General features: G+C 44.0%; 1 protein-coding gene across 1 annotated transcript; it reads left to right on the top strand.

Moving 5' to 3' along the window:
- The first annotated feature begins 2,261 nt into the window (after positions 1 to 2,261).
- LOC128364831 (taste receptor type 2 member 40-like) lies at positions 2,262 to 3,240 on the top strand. Its single transcript, XM_053325453.1, has one exon. It carries the CDS (start codon positions 2,278 to 2,280, stop codon positions 3,238 to 3,240), a length of 963 nt encoding a protein of 320 aa, XP_053181428.1. The 5' UTR covers positions 2,262 to 2,277.
- Positions 3,241 to 17,036: the final 13,796 nt, after the last annotated feature.

Below are 17,036 nucleotides of genomic sequence, written 5' to 3'. Positions count from 1 at the left end.
GGCTCATGACTCTTCCAGCAACAACTCTTCTGACCAATCAGTGGCCGGCAGTCTGATGATGTCACATTTAGTATCGGCTCGGCTCGCTAAGAACCTCAGCAGAGCAGGTACTAAAAAAGTAGCAGGTACCAGATACTATCCCTAGTGGAAACGCAAAGAAAACAGAGTCGAGCCGAGTTGTGCTGGAACTGTGTAGTGGAAAAGCAGCACCATTAGGCTGTGTTCACACTGCAAGCTAAAATCCGATTTTTAGCCAGTCTAGATTGGAACCTGGAACCGGATGCTCTTATGAAGTCTGAACAGTCATAAATCACATGAAATCCGATGTTTGCAAACCAGATCGAAACCACTTTTGGGAGGTAGTTTCAAATCACATTTGGACAGATGTGTCTGAGTCTGAACAGCTCCAAACACTCAGCTCGGATTTGACTGTCTGTGACGTCTCTCTACGTCACTACGCTACGTCACTCTATGCGACACCAAACCCAGAAAATAAATAAATAAATAAACCAAGCTCCATATCCCATATTTTTACAAGTTGAATAAGAAAATGTATAATATTCATAGAAATGTCACCAAGTCATATAAACATATAAAAGTAAATATTAGGAAAATATACCAGGAGAAGAAAATAGATAAGATTTACTTTTTTGTTTCAGCTGCAACCGGAAGGCAACAATTAGATTTACTTAATTCATTAAATTAGATGCTAAACTTTCCAGTGAGATCATCCTAAATATAATTACTGTACTGTAATTAAGATTATATGTTGACTGTAGCAATTAATAAGATGTGTGTTTACGGAAGCACAAACTAGCTTAGTTAACTTAACTGCATGATTCTGTGTTATAAGAAGTTATTATAACACATATTTCACCCCAGAAGAGAAGCAGAGGTGTGTGTGTGTGTGTGTGTGTGTGTGTGTGTGTGTGTAATCTTACCTCTCCAGCTGCTCGTCCAAATATCGGATTTGTTTTAAATATAAGGCCTTCTCGTTTTCTTCAGAAGTGCTTTCATTTTCGGCCATATTGAGATATTTTAGCTTTTTTCCGACAGTATATTAATTGGCTTCGTTTGGTTTATCGTTACTTTTCTAAATAAGAGAGTTCAGAAATCAATTTAGCTGCTTTTAAACCACAATACGTTGTCGCGAGGGAATGGTGCCTTCAGGGACTGCTCGTAAAGTTTTCAAAAATAAACATCAGGTAAAGGACAAGTTCACTGTTTTTCAAGTATATCTTAAACCAGCAGACAGGTTTCCATATGAACAATGAAAGGTTTTCCTCTTTGTAATCATTCTTCCTGTTCATACTGACTATTAAAACCTTCAAATGTACTTTCAATGTAAAGTGATGGAGGACAACATCCACAATTTGGACAGCTGAAGCTTCATATTAGCTTCAGATCAACTTTTAAATACATTTTTTTGGACAGAATGAGGACTGAGGATTTCGTCCTCCATCAATTGTATTTTTGTTTGTACGCAGTAACATTTGAATCATTTGTAATGTATATAAATATGTAACTTTGTATGTATGACTTTGTTTATATGTATATGACGTTATGTGTTGTTGCTTCTTTCTCTGTAATTTGCATTCATCTGTATGTATGTCATGAAAATAAAGATGGAAATAGTGCAAAGTGAGCCAGTTTTTTTTCATTCATTCATAATATTTTATCAGTTCTGTGGAAATTGGTTTTAAATTAGCTCTAAATTGGGATGGAAACTTGACTTCTGTCTAGTTCAGATAGTCTCACTTTCATGAAAATATAGGTGAACGTGTTTTAAATTTAATGTCTGAGCCAGTTTATTCTGTTATGCTGCTCTTTGAGATCAGTCTGGATTATGTAAGAAAGAAAAAAAAGAAAGAAAGAACATGTAAATTCAACTGAATGAAATATAAATGCAGATGAAAGGCTTTGACATAAGCTTCACTATGACAACATGGACAAACACACATATATATTGTACATAGATAATTACATAAACACTCTCAGACTGCACATTAGATCAAACCTGTAATTGCTCAGTTGATAGTCAAAGTCTGTCCTGCTGCTCATTTCTATAAATGAACAAAGCGTTGAGGTGACTGATCTCAACAATGTCTAATTTCTACTTTAATATGCAGCTACATTCACCAAAAGTCTCACAGGAACAGATTAGCATGCTGCGTGGTTATTATTATTATTTCCTCTGTAAGAACTCTGAGCTTATCATTCTCCTTCTGCAGCCACGAGGGATGAGACACGATCCACCTCCGCTGAGGCTCTGCAACCATGTTCAGGTCTGCTGATCTGAAGCTGTGCTGCATCTTCCTCCTGCTGGTCCTGGGAGTCCTCGCCAACCTCTTCAACCTGGTGGTCATGTTGGTGCAGCAGTGGAGGTCCGGAGGTGTGAAGACCGTCGCTCTCATCATCTGCTTCATCTCTCTTGGTAACATCCTGCTGCAGATCTCCACCTTCGTCCTCTCCGTGTCGGTCTGGGTCGGAGTGCTCTGCTGGTCGGATTTACCGCTCTTCTTCTGCGTGGTGTTGTTCGTGTGGCTCAGCAGCAGCTCCGTCAGCTTCTGGTGCGTCGCCTGGTTGAGCGTCCTCTACTGCGTGAGAGTTATGAGCTTCTCCTCGGTTCTCCTCAGAGCCATGAAGGAGAACATCTCATCCATCCTGAACGTCACCCTCGTGGCGACTCTGCTGACCTCCTACGTGACGTTCACCCCTTTCTTCTACCTCCATTTCCAAAATGAAACTCTTCTTACGAACATGACAGAAGAGTGCGACATAAAGAAGCCTCTGTTCCCCGCTTGGCTCAACGTCAACATTTACGTGATCGTCTTCATCAGCTACCTCACCCTGATTCCCCTGATGATCATGCTTCCCACGTCGCTGAGGTTAGTCGTCTACCTGTGTAAGCACACCTCGTCCATGCAGAAGAACCACCAGAGCGGCTCTCATGCTGCAGAGTCGTACCTGCTCGTCTGCAGGCTGACGGTAGCTCTGGTTTGGGTCTATCTCGTCACGCTGCTCACCATCTCCCTCTACTATTTCCATGCCATCTTCGCCTCCGGGCTCAGCGCTGACATGCTCTTCCTCGGCTTGTCGTTTTATTGCGTTGCTTCTGCGATCCTGCTCACCTGCTCCAATAAAAACCTGAGAGAGAAGGTCAGAGTGCTGTTCAGCTGGGGGAAGAAGACGCTGAGCAGAAGTGTGGAGGATAAGAGCGGAGTGACAGAAAGACTTTGACTTGAGTTGCTTGAATTCTGAATCTTGACTATGTGAGACTTTTAAAGGAGACATTTTCTGCACATTCAGGGGTGCTACTGGAATATCTGCATGATTTACACTTCAAAAAACACCTTATTTACCTCAGTTCAGCCTCAATCTGAAACAGGCGCCTGTCTCTTTAAGGCCCGCCCACTCTGTTCTGATTGGCCAGTTCTTGGAAGCTTCCTCTATCTCCTAACACAACTTTAAACAAACTATAATAACTTATTTTTCTTGTTCTTTACTCTAAATGGAAAGTTCTCTATTAACCCTCCTGTTGTCCTTGAGTCAAGGAAGGAAGGGAGGGAGGAAGAAGGAAGGAAGGAAAGGAGGGAGGAAGGAGGGAGGAAGGAAGGAAAGGAGGGAGGAAGGAGGGAAGGAAGAAGGAAGGAAAGGTGGAAGGAAAGGAGGGAGGAAAGAAGAAAGGAGGGAAGGAAAGAAAGAGAGAAGGAGGGAATTAAGGAAAGGAGGGAAGGAGGAAGGAAAGGGAGGAAGGAAAGAGAGAAGGAATAAGGAAGGAAAGGAGGGAGGAAGGAAGGAAGGAGTAAGGAAAGGAGGGAGGAAAGAAAGAGAGAAGGAGGGAGGAAGGAAGAAGGAAAGGAGGAGAGAGGGAGGAAAGAAAGAAGAAGGAAGGAAAGGAGGGAGGAAGGAAGAAGGAACGAAGGAAGGAAAGGAGGAAAGAAAGAGAGAAGGAGGGAAGGAAGGAAGAAGGAAAGAGGGAGGAAAGAAAGAGAGAAGGAGGGAATTAAGGAAAGGAGGGAAGGAGGAAGGAAAGGAAGGAAGGAAAGGAGGGAGGAAGGAAGGGAGGAAAGAAAGAGAGAAGGAGGGGAGGAAGGAAGAAGGAAAGGAGGGAGGGAGGAAAGAAGGAAAAGATGGAGGAAAGAAAGAGAGAAGGAGGGAAAGAGGAAGGAAGGAGCAGTTAAAACGGACGGGGTCAATTTGACCCGGGAGGACGACAGGAAGGTTAAATCTAGACATGTTTGAGTCTGAGCCGATCTGAGATATAAAAATAGACGGCTGTTTGTAAGCATGTGTGAACAATCTGATGATGTCATCACGAGGAGGAAGCAGAGCTAACTTTAATAACTGACCGTTCAGAGCAGGTTAAAAGCCCTGACTTCTGACTTTCACCTCGAGCTCGTTGAACTCTGACCTGAGCACACACACACACACACACACACACACACACACACACACACACACACACACACACACACACACACACACACACACACACACACACACACACACACACACACACACACACACACACACACACACACACACACACACATCTCTATGTTTACTCTCACAGAACAAATAAGAGACTTCTGGATCTTTAGCTCACACCACCCCGTCCATTTTAACTGTTCCTTTTTTCCTTCCTTCCTTCCTTCCTTCCTCTTTCCCTCCTTCTCTCTTTCTTTCCTCCCTCCTGTCCTTCCTTCCTTCCTTTCCTTCCTTCTCTCTTTCTTTCCTCCCTCCTTTCCTCCCTCCCTACTTCCTTCCTCCTTCCCTCCTTTCCTCCCTGCCTACTTCCTTCCTCCCTTCTTTCCTTCCTTCCTTTCTTCCTCCTTTCTTTCCTTCCTTCCTTCCTTTCCTCCCTCCCTACTTCCTTCCTCCTACCCTCCTTTCCTCCCTCCCTACTTCCTTCCTTCCTCCCTCCTTTCCTTCCTTCCTTTCCTTCCTCCTTCCCTCCTTTCCTTAATTCCCTCCTTCTCTCTTTCTTTCCTCCCTCTCTTTCTTCCCTCTCCTTATTTCCTCTCTCCTTTCCTTCCTTCCTTCCCTCCTTCCTTTCCTCACTCCCTTCCTTCTTCCTTCCTTCCTTCTTCCTTCCTTCCTTCCTCCCTCCTTTCCTTCCTTCCTTCTTCCTCCCTCCCTTCCTTCCTTGACTCAAGGACAACAGGAGGGTTAAGTTGCAGCATGATCTGTGAACGTCTCTGGATATACAGTACATGGCCATTCAGGAAGCCTGAAACAGGAGCATTTTTCTCATCCATTGACTTTAGTATCTCTTTCCCTCCATGCTATGTTACTGTACCACCAGCAGATGGCGATGGCAGCATGTCTTTCACAGCTAAATACTACTCAAACTCAGCAAAGGACATTACACTGTCAGCTTTGAATGAATAAATGAAAAACATTACAGCTTGTATCTATTCTACAAACGTTCACATAGCATAGCGCTGCTGGAAACTAATTTATTTATTCTTCATTTGACCTTTTTTCTGTACAGCTCAAATGTGACCATACACTAAAGGACAGAGGTGTAATAGTGAGTCACAGTTTATGTTAATCTTTGTGTCGTCCTCCCGGGTCAAATTGACCCCATATCTTTTGACTGTTCCTTCTTTCCTTCCTTCTTCCCTCTTTCTTTGCTCCCTCCTCCTTCCTTCCATCCTTGCTTCCTTCCTTCCTTCCTCCTTTCCTTCCTCCCTCCATCCTTACTCCTTTCTTTCCTTCCTTCCTTCCCTTCCTCCTTTCCTTCCTCCCTTCCTTCTCTGCTAAATTCCTTCCTCTTTTCGTCCTTACTCCTTTCATTCCTTCCTTCCTTCCTTCTCTCCTAAATTCCTTCCTCTTTTCTTCCTTACTCCTTTCCCCCCTCCCTCTCTATTCCTTTCCTTTCCTTCCTTCCTCCTTTCCTCCCTCCTTCCCTACTCCTTTCCTTCCTTTCTTCCTTCCTTCCTTCCTTCCTCTTTTCCTCCTTCCTCCTTTCCTTCTGTCCTTCCTTCTGTCCTTCCTTGACCCGAGGACAACAGGAGGGTTAAGTATACCTGTCAAAAAAGTACATTTTACTTTATGATTTTTTTCAAGGTTCATTTTCATCCTTTTCCTAACAGTATATGTGCAGACAACACTTCTAGACAATCTAGAAAATATAACATGTGGCAGGTGCTTTAGTCAATGATGATGATGATGTCGTTGATTTGTATTTTTACAGTGAAATATTTGTGACATAAAGTGTTTAGCAGGCAAATATTATGTGTTTATGACTCATTGTCACATCTCCACAATGAACATCAACAATGAGTGTCAAAGACTGAAGAATTTGATGACAATAAATAAATATATATATCTCCAGCCTAATCCTTCAATTTAAAGCAGAGGTGTCAAACTCATTTTCATTCAAGGGCCACATAAAGACCAATTTTTGGAAGGAATGAAGGGAGGGAGGAAGGAGTCAAGGAGTGAGGAAGGAAGGAAGGAAGGAAGGAAGGAAAAGAAGGAGGAGAAGGAAGAGAAGACAGCAAAACAAGATGGAAGCAAGACAGGAAGGAAGGAAGGAAGGAAGGAAAGATAGGAAGGACAAATGGAAGGAAGGAAAGATAGGAAGGACAAATGGAAGGAAGGAAGGAAGGAAAAGAAGGAGGAGAAGGAAGAGAAGACAGCAAAACAAGATGGAAGCAAGACAGGAAGGAAGGAAGGATAGGAAGGACAAATGGAAGGAAGGAAGGGAGGAAAGATAGGAAGGACAAATGGAAGGAAGGAAGGAAGGAAGGGAGGAAAGATAGGAAGGACAAATGGAAGGAAGGAAGGAAGGAAGGAAAAGAAGACAGAAAGAAAAGATGGAAGGAAGGAAGGAAGGAATTAAGTAACAAAGAATGAAAAGAAGGAAGGAAAAGAAGACAGGAAGTGGGCCAGGGTCGACCCCTCGGCGGGCCGGTTCTGGCCCACGGGCCGCATGTTTGACACCCCTGATTTAAAGTGAATATTCTGGATTGATATCACAGAACAAAGACTGCTCATCATGAGTGAACTAACTTAACATGAGTTCAGATTCTTGTCCATGCTCTTCGCTCTCAGTCTTTACCATTGATCTCCTTTACAGTAGAAACAGAAATAGGAGATCAAGCACAAAGGTATTGTATTTGCTGTTAGATAAAGCTCAGTAGCACGCAAATACAAAATCAGAGTATTGGCAAACAGTAGTTTAATTCCCTTCAGAGGACACGCTACTGCCCCCTGCAGGCAACACTACTGCCCCCTGCAGGCAACTAGGTGATAATCAACCAGTCAATCAATCAATCAATGAGAAACATCCACAACCAGTACATACCGGTTCTGGCCCTCCGAGGGGTCCAAACCGGCCCACTTTCCTTCCTGTCTGTTTTTCCTCCCTCCCACCCTTTCTTCCTTCCTTCCTCCCTGTCTTTCTTTTTTCCTTCCTTCCTTCCTTCCTTCCTTCCTTCCTTCCTTCCTTCCTCCTTTTCCTTCCCTTCTTTCCTCCTTCCTTCCATCTTTTTAATGATCCAGCCCACATGAGATCAAATTGGACTGAATGTGGCCCTTGAATGAAAATGAGTTTGACACCTCTGATCTATACAGTGATTTAGGAAGAAAGAAAAACAATAGCTAATTGGACAAACCTCCACACAATGAACTTGATCCAAAGTTGAGTAAAAGTGCAAATCACAACAGCAAATCAGAAAACACAACAGCATTGGAGAGACTCAACCCTACCTTTTCCTGTTTGAGTCTCTCCAATGCTGTTGTGATTTGAACTTCAGGGCCACCGTAGTAAACAGCAGAAACCGAAATGGAGTTAATATTAGTTGTGAGCAGCTTTGTCTTTAAAACAGCAGCATTTCTCCTCAGGACACCTGCACACAGTGTTTCAGGTACTCTGGTGGATTTGTTGTTCCTCCATGTTGGAGAAGTTGCCACAGTTCTTGTTCTTGTTCTTGTTCTTGTTCTTCTTCTTCTTCTTCTTCTTCTTCTTCTTCTTCTTCTTCTTCTTCTTCTTCTTCTTCTTCTTCTTCTTCTTCTTCTTCTTCTTCTTCTTCTTCTGTGGATTTGTTGTTCCTCCATGTTGGAGAAGTTGCCACAGTTCTTCTTCTTCTTCTTCTTCTTCTTCTTCTTCTTCTTCTTCTTCTTCTTCTTCTTCTTCTTCTTCTTCTTCTTCTTCTTCTTCTTCTTCTTCTTCTTCTTCTTCTTCTTCTTCTGTGGATTTGTTGTTCCTCCATGTTGGAGAAGTTGCCACAGTTCTTCTTCTTCTTCTTCTTCTTCTTCTTCTTCTTCTTCTTCTGTGGATTTGGCCATCTCAGCTGCTTCATGTAATCCCAGACTGACTCCATGATGTTGAGATCAGGGCTCTGTTGGGGCCAAACCATCTGCTGCAGGACTAAAACATCTTTTGCACAGTAGAGTCTATATAATCTGTATGTCTGTACCAAATTACAATAATTCCCTGAAACTGAAGCAGCCAAATTGAATTCAGCCATCAGTAATTCTGTTATTTAGACCTGCACGCAGTGTTTCAGGTACTCTGATGGATTTGTTGTTGGAGAAGTTGCCACAGTTCTTCTTCTTCTTCTTCTTCTTCTTCTTCTTCTTCTTCTTCTTCTGTGGATTTGGCCATCTCAGCTGCTTCTGTACCCTTCATGTAATCCCAGACTGACTCCATGATGTTGAGATCAGAGCTCTATTGGGGCCAAACCATCTGCTGCAGGACTAAAACATCTTTTGCACAGTAGAGTCTATATAATCTGTATGTCTGTACCAAATTTCAATAATTCCCTGAAACTAAAGCAGCCAAATTGAATTCAGCCATCAGTAATCCCGTTATTTAGACCTGTGCTTTTCTCCAAATGTCTTCACTGGCTGTTTTCCAAAAAAAAAAAAAAAACTTAACTTGGAAGTCTAGAAGTGCTCAAGTAATACTAATATAAAGTACAATAAGGTCACTATCACTCTACAATCCAACAAATCCATTTAATGAAGCTTTTAGTTCTTGGGTCAGCTGCATGTTTTTGATCTTAATGCCACAGTTACAACAGCTTTTTTGTCCTTGAAGTAAAACCATTAAGATGCAAAAATATCTCAACCAAGAGACTTAATGTTAGTCCAAAAATCCTCATTCAGGCTCTGCTCCCAATCTTTACTGCTTATCAGACCTCCAAACAACCACAACATTAAACTGTTCTTTGTCACAGAAACTGAAGCAAATTGACGTTCGCTGACGTAAACTCAAAACAGGAAATCTCATTATCTGACCACAGAGGACGCTGAGGCATGATATACTTAAAGGAAAACCAAGATTAGCAGCAGCAGCAGCACACGTTTCTGGCTCTGTTTTGATCTTATTTCTTTTCCGCCTTCACCCCTATGGCCCTTTTGTTGTGGCGAGGCCTGCCAGGGGTCAGTTAGGGTCACACCAAAAGGGAGAGAACGAGGTTTAATGCCTTCAAAACCACTAATAACCCCCACTGGGTCCCTCAAACCCCCTCCAGGGCCATTTTTCATAGCTCTGTGCCGGGCCAGTCAGAGGAGGCAGGCAGCTGGAGGCTGGCCGCTTCCATCCACCCGTCTGGTTTGCATTAAATGGACACATGTGGTCTTTGTTTTGAGAAGTGCGGCTGACACGAACCCATAACCAGCCGTATGAAAAATGGATATCGCAGACGGGCAGGATTTAGGCTCAACTTTGTCCGGGGCCAGCGTTTCACTTTGAACAGGAGGTATCATAATGACAGGAAGCATATTATTTGACTCAAGCACTTCGTTAAAGGATGACGGGCAGAGTATCGCTGCGATGTGAAGAGTTGATCTGAGAGCGACTCCGAATGCGAGCACCTGATAGAAATCTGTATGTTAGATGTTTCAGCTCTGATTTATATATATATATCACATGTCGAAGGTTTTACAGCAGCATGTTGCCGTTTTAGAAAAAAAGCACATTTCTGTTCACGACTGAGATTTATACTCCCAAACTCACACACAATGGCTCAGTGTTCAGCTCAGGACACATGGTGGTTGATGGACACATTAGCTGTGACAGGGATCAAACCTGTGACCCTGTTTTATGACCGGACAATCCATTTAACCTGCAGACCACCCTGCAATGACAAACAGGCCCATTGGATACTTAAATAAAGGTTCTTAATCTCATCAAAAGACCAAAATCAACAACAAATTGATCCCATCAATCACGGTATCTTATTCCTCGGTGCTCTAGAGCTCCATTGTTGTCTATAAGTGATTAAAAACAAATGAGGTCAATGAGGTTCCTTTAATTTATTTCATTTATTTTCACCCAATCAAATTTAGGTATGCATTTATGTTATATTGTAATTGTAATGTAATTGGTTGTATTTATTTTAACATGGACCCCAGGAAGAGTAGCTGTTGCCTGGGTAACAGCTAATGGGGATCCAAATAAACTAAACTAAAATCCCACAAACACTAGCCTACCAAATGTAGATTCATCCGCCGCTGAAAGTAGTCCCCCGATAATAAAGGCACTATTTCCTCCTGTTTGAGTGACGTTTTTTGCAAAAGCTGCAGTGACCAGCTATTTTAGGAAATCACTGAGCCAATTTGCGTTGAGAAAACAATGTCAAACGAGGTCTATTGAGTGAATGTTCTCGGTCTTTCAGTCACAGTACATGGTCTTCATTAGCGGAGGGCACGAAATGTTTTTTCAGTTTGTTGAAGAATTGGTTTATTGTCCATGTTGGCTTAAATGTGGACGTTCAAAGTTCATTCTTGATGTTCGAAACAGCAGCTTCCACCAGAAGGTCCATTTAGTACAGGGGTGTCAAACATGCGGCCCGTGGGCCAGAACAGGCCCGCTGAGTGGTCCAGTCCGGCCCAGTTTCCTTCCTGTGTTCTTTTCCTTCCTTCCATCTGTCCTTCCTACCTTCCTTTTTTCCTTTCTTCCTTCCTTTCTTCCTTCCTTCCGTCTGTCTGTCTGTCCTTCCTCCCTTTCTTCCTTCTGTCCTTCCTTCTTTCCTTCATTCCTTCCACCTGTCCTTCCTCCCTTTCTTCCTTCTGTCCTTCTTTCCACTTGTCCTTCCTCCCTTTCTTCCTTCTGTCCTTCTTTCCGTCTTTCCTTCCTTCCTTCCGTCTGTCTGTCTGTCTGTCCTTCCTCCCTTCCTTCCTTCCTTCCTTCCTTCCTGTCCTTCTTTCCTTCCTTCCCTCCACCTGTCCTTCCTCCCTTTCTTCCTTCTGTACTTCCTACCTTCCTTTTTTCCTTACTTCATTCCTTCCTTCCACTTGTCCTTCCACCCTTTCCTCCTTCCTGCCTTCCTTCCTTCCTGCCTTCCTTCCTACCTTCCTTCCTTCCTTCCTTCCACCCTTTCCTCCTTCCTGCCTTCCTTCCTTCCTGCCTGCCTTCCTTCCTTCCTTCCTTCCTTCCTACCTTCCATCTTTTTAAACATCCGGCCCACATCTAATCTAATCTAATTGGTCTGTATGTGGCCCTTGAATGAAAATGAGTTTGACACCTCTGATTTAGTAGCTTTTCTGCTGCTTTTGACCATATCACTATATCATATTTTTAAAGATTCCCATAATTGGGTGGTATTAAGAGATGTATAGATACATTATGGTTTTGGTCTTGAGTTTGTTAACCCTTGTGTCGTCCTCCCAGGTCAAATTGACCCTGTCTGTTCTGACTTTTCCTTCTTTCCTTTCCTCCCCCCTACCTTCCTGCCTTCCTTCTTTCCTTTCCTCCATCCTTCCCTTCCATTCTCCCTCCCTCCTTTCCTTCCTTGCTTCTTCCTTCCTTCCTTCCTTACTTCTTTCCATCCTTCCGTCTTTGCGTCTTTCCTTCCTTCCTCCTTCCTTCCTTCCTTCCTTCCTCCCTTCCATCTTTCCTTTCTCCCTTCCATCATTCATTCATTCCTTCCTTTCTTCCTTCCATCATTCCTTCCTTCCATCATTCCTTCCTTCCATCCTTCCATCTTTCCTTTCTCCCTTCCATCATTCCTTCCTCCCTTCCTTCTTCCCTTTCCTTCCTTCCTTCCTTCCTTCCTTCCTTCCTTCCTTGACTCAAGGACAACAGGAGGGTTTAAGACAGAATAACAACTGTATTATTTAGTATTTTAGAGTCTTTGAGGCGTCTGGGGTGAAGGTTCAGCCCTCTATGTGTGACATGTGACAGTTAAAAGGTATCACAGCTCATTTTCCTCCTTCAAAGAAAATCATTTGCTGCCATGAATTATTTTAAAATACAGGAAATACATTCCCAAATGTCAGATAACACCTTACGGGTAACCAAAATTGTATTTCATGCAGCCCAGTTGAGCGTTTTCATATCAGCGGTGCGTTGTGTTGCACTCTGCTTCCCGTCAATCACCTGAAGCCAACAGGAAGGTTTTTCTCACCTCATTGAGCTTCACTGAGCATGAATGCTGCTTTACAAGAACACACACACACACACACACACACACACACACACACAGACGGTCGTTTGTGTTCAGACACAGTCATTGTTCTGCAAGTCACAAGTCTTTACAGTGAGATCCTGAATTAAAGACCAACAAGCCCAAAGTAAGTCGGGAGGAAAGTAGGGAGGGAGGAAGGAAAGGAGGGAAGAAGGAAGGAAGGAAGGGGAGGGAGGGAGGGAGGGAGAAAGGAAAAGAGGAAGGGAGGAAGGAAAGAAGGAAGAAGGAAAGTAGGGAGGGAGGAAGGAAAGGAGGGAGGGAGGGAGGGAGGGAGGGAGGGAGGGAGAAAGGAAAAGAGGAAGGGAGGAAGGAAAGAAGGACAGAGGAAAGAAGGAAGGGAGGAAGGTAGGGGGGAGGGAGAAAGGAAAAGAGGAAGGGAGGAAGGAAAGAAGGACAGAGGAAAGAAGGAAGGGAGGAAGGTAGGGGGGAGGAAAGAAAGCGAGAAGGAGGGAGGGAGGAAGGGAAGAAAGAAGGAAGGAAGGAAGGGAGGAGAGAAGGAGGGAGGGAGGAAGAACAGATGGAAGTGAGGAAAGGAAGGAAGGAGGGAGGGAGGAAGAACAGATGGAAGTGAGGAAAGGAAGGAAGGAAGGACGGAGGAAGGAAAGAAGAAAGGGAGGAGAGAAGGAGGTAGGGAGGGAGGAAGGACAGATGGAAGGAAGGAAAGGAAGGACGGAGGAAGGAAAGAAGGAAGGGAGGAGAGAAGGAGGTAGGGAGGGAGGACAGATGGAAGGAAGGAAAGGAAGGAAGGACGGAGGAAATAAGGAACGAGGGAGGGAGAAAGGAAAAGAGGAAGCGAAGAACGAAGGCAGGGAGGAAGGAAAGGAGGAAGGAAAGAAGGAAGGGAGGGAAGGAAGGAGGGAGGAAGGAAAGGAAGGAAGGATGGAGGAAAGAAGGAAGGAAGGAAGGTAGGGGGGAGGAAAGAAAGAGAGAAGGAGGGAGGGAGGAAGGGAAGAAAGAAGGAAGGAAGGGAGGAGAGAAGGAGGGGAGGGAGGAAGAACAGATGGAAGTAAGGAAAGGAAGGAAGGCAGGACGGAGGAAGGAAAGAAGGAAGGGAGGAGAGAAGGAGCGAGGGAGGAAGGACAGATGGAAGGGAGGAGAGAAGGAGGTAGGGAGGGAGGAAGGACAGATGGAAGGGAGGAGAGAAGGAGGTAGGGAGGGAGGACAGATGAAAGGAAGGAAAGGAAGGAAGGAAGGACGGAGGAAATAAGGAACGAGGGAGGGAGAAAGGAAAAGAGGAAGGGAAGAACGAATGCAGGGAGGAAGGAAAGGAGGAAGGAAAGAAGGAAGGGAGGGAAGGAAGGAGGGAGGGAGGAAGGGAAGAAAGAAGGAAGGAAGGGAGGAGAGAAGGAGGGAGGGAGGAAGAACAGATGGAAGTGAGGAAAGGAAGGAAGGAAGGACGGAGGAAGGAAAGAAGAAAGGGAGGAGAGAAGGAGGGAGGGAGGAAGGGAGGAGAGAAGGAGGTAGGGAGGGAGGAAGGAGAGATGGAAGGGAGGAGAGAAGGAGGGAGGGAGGAAGAACAGATGGAAGTAAGGAAAGGAAGGAAGGAAGGACGGAGGAAGGAAAGAAGGAAGGGAGGAGAGAAGGAGGTAGGGAGGGAGGAAGGAGAGATGGAAGGGAGGAGAGAAGGAGGTAGGGAGGGAGGACAGATGGAAGGAAGGAAAGGAAGGAAGGAAGGACGGAGGAAATAAGGAACGAGGGAGGGGAGAAAGGAAAAGAGGAAGGGAAGAACGAATGCAGGGAGGAAGGAAGGAAGGAAGGAAGGAAAGAAGGAAGGAAAGAAGGAAGGAAGGAAGGAAGGAAGGAAGGAAGGAAGGAAGGAATCCAATTATTTGCACATTGGCACATTCTCAGTCATGTACACTATAGTATTGTATTTCTATATTTACATCACTCGTCTTTTCTGGTGGATGGTAAAGCAAAGGCTCCATCACCCTGTTTGTTTAAACCTGGACCAGTTAGAGGACCGAACATGTTTAACCCTTTATTGGGCAAATAATTATATTTGGTAACTTCTGTAAATCTCCCAAAATATCCTTCCTTCCTTCCTTCCTTCCTTTCCTTCCTCCCTGCCTTCTTTCTTCCCTTCCTCATTCCTTATTTCCTCCGTCCTTCCTCCCTCCCTCCTTCTCTCCTCCCTTCCTTCTTTTCTTCCCCCGTCCTTCCTTCCTTCCTTTCCTTACTTCCATCTGTTCTTCCTCCCTCCCTCCTTCTCTCCTCCCGTCCTTCTTTCCTTCCTCCATCCCCCTTTCTTCTTCCTTCCTTCCTTCTTTCCATCCATCCTTCCTTCCTTTCCTTCCACCCTCCTTCCTTCCTTCCTTCCTTCCTTCCTTCCTCCCTTCTTTCTTCCCTTCCTCTTTTCCTTTCTCCCTCCCTCATTCCTTATTTCCTCCTTTCCTTCTTTCCTTCCTCCATCCCCCTTTCTTCTTCCTTCCTTCCTTCCTTCTTTCTTCCCTTCGTCCCTCCCTCCTTCTGTCTTTCTTTCCTCCCCCCTACCTTCCTTCCTTCCTTCTTTCCTCCCTCCTTCCTTCCATCCATCCTTCCTTCCTTCCTTCCTTCCTCCCTTCCTTTCAATGAGTGTCCTATAAAGGGTTAAACCTGGCAGACATGCTCGGCCAGTGTGGACAGCGAGGGTTAACCAAAGTGGACCCTTGGTATGAACAACCCCCATCACACTACTTACAAACACAAACTCAGCGTCAGCTCACTGGAATGCCACGCTGTGCACTTTTGTTGTGAGCCTCTTTTATGGTTTTTGCATTTCTTACCAAAAAGGAAAACACCGAGCTCCATCGTGGTCATCATCTGTGCGTGTCATAAACAGACCAAAGCTTCCCATTCATAACTCACCGACAGCTGCTGCGTCAGGACCAGATGGAAACAACAAAATCTGTTTCATCTGAACAGATCTTCAGCTTGATTTCATCAGCACAAAGAGATGGTAAACAAGGATTAGGATGTATGCCTGGAACGAACTCGCAGGTGTTATGGAATAAAAACATACACAGTGACACTGAGCGGTACGTGTATAGCCACATTAACCCTTAAACAGGCAGGAGTGGAAAATTAGATGTAAAAAAATCCTTACTAGTTATGTCATTTGCACCTAAAGGAAGGAAGGAAGGAAGGAAGGAAGGAAGGAAGGAAGGAAAGGAGGGAAGGAGGAAGGAAAGGATGGAGGAAGGGAAGGAAGGGAGGAAGAAGGAAGGAAAGGAAGGAAGGAAAGGAGGGAAGAAGGAAGGAAAGGAGGGAGGAAGGGAAGGAAGGGAGGAAGAAGGAAGGAAAGGAAGGAGGGAGGAAGGAAGGAAGGAAAGGAGGGAAGAAGGAAGGAAAGGAGGGAGAAAGGGAAGGAAGGGAGGAAGAAGGAAGGAAAGGAGGGAGAAAGGGAAGGAAGGACAGATGAAGGAAGGAAGAAAGGACAGAAGGAGGGAACATTTACCCTAACAGCTGAACTTAGATCTGAGGAAGGAAGGAAGGAAGGAAGGACGGACAGATGAAGGAAGGAAGGAAGGAAGGAAGGAAGGACAGAGGAAGGAAGGAAGGAAGGAAGGACAGAGGAAGGACCCGGGAGGACAACACGAAGGGTAAAGAGTGTGTATCTCCTGGTGCACGTTACCTGTTTAAGGGTTAAGGGTTGGCCGTATAAAAAACAAGCAGTGTCACTTAATGAAAGAAAATAATTTGAGGTTCATTTATAAAAAACACAACCAGAAGAATGGATTAGTATTTGTGTTATAAAGAAGTTAAAAGAAACAAATCTTCCTCTCAGACGTTGTTATATTGTTCAGTAGCTGATGTTTAATTAAATGCATGATATATTTAGTTTTTATATTTGATCACAGAGCTGGAACTAATTTAAAACCACTTCAAAAGTGTTTGTTTGACATGCAGTCAGTGCACAGCTGATACTGACAGGAGCTTAGTCATTATTTTTTAAGGGTATCCTGCCGCCATGAATTCAAATGGACAATAGACAAGAATGAGTTGATGACTTGTCTTGGACCGGAGAGATTGACATACATTGTTAAAGGTAAACTGGAGGAGTTTGCTTGTATTTGGGAATCATTTATGTCATTCCTGACCAATGAAACACTGACTGAATAACAGGTTATGAAATGATCCTGCCTATTCTATCTATCTATTTATTTTATTAATTATGTTCCATCTTTTCTCTTATTTATTTATTTTACTTCATTAGTTTGATATCTGTTGTCACTGTCCATGAAACTTCAATAAAAAATTGTTAAAAAAAAAAGGACAATAGACTGTATATACTGTAAAGATAGGTGTAGCGAGGTGTGATGTCACCTGTTGAAGGAAACATAATCAAGTAACATTAAACTTAGTGAAATATGTCCACAGGCTACACACAGCAGCAGACAGTAAAGCATTCAGGCACATTCCTGGGAAAGGTTTTGCACAATCTTGCACATGGAAATCAAATTGCAGTGCATGTTGTTTTTTTTAGGATTCTCATCAAATTTTAAGATCAGAGTTTGATCTGGAAATGAAACTACTGTTGCTAGCTAAACGATGTGTTTTGTTCCAGCAGATTTAAAACAAACCCCCCAACTGTAAAACAGTGGCACCGACAATTATACAGGGTTTAAC

The sequence above is a fragment of the Scomber japonicus genome, chromosome 9 (assembly GCF_027409825.1).
Source record: "Scomber japonicus isolate fScoJap1 chromosome 9, fScoJap1.pri, whole genome shotgun sequence".
In the NCBI taxonomy this organism is placed as follows: domain Eukaryota; kingdom Metazoa; phylum Chordata; class Actinopteri; order Scombriformes; family Scombridae; genus Scomber; species Scomber japonicus.
This window is presented reverse-complemented; position numbering and strand designations above follow the sequence as displayed.

Excerpts from the sequence above, each read along its gene's own strand:
- LOC128364831 (XM_053325453.1), top strand. The coding sequence starts at position 2,278 with ATGTTCAGGTCTGCTGATCTGAAGCTGTGCTGCATCTTCCTCCTGCTG.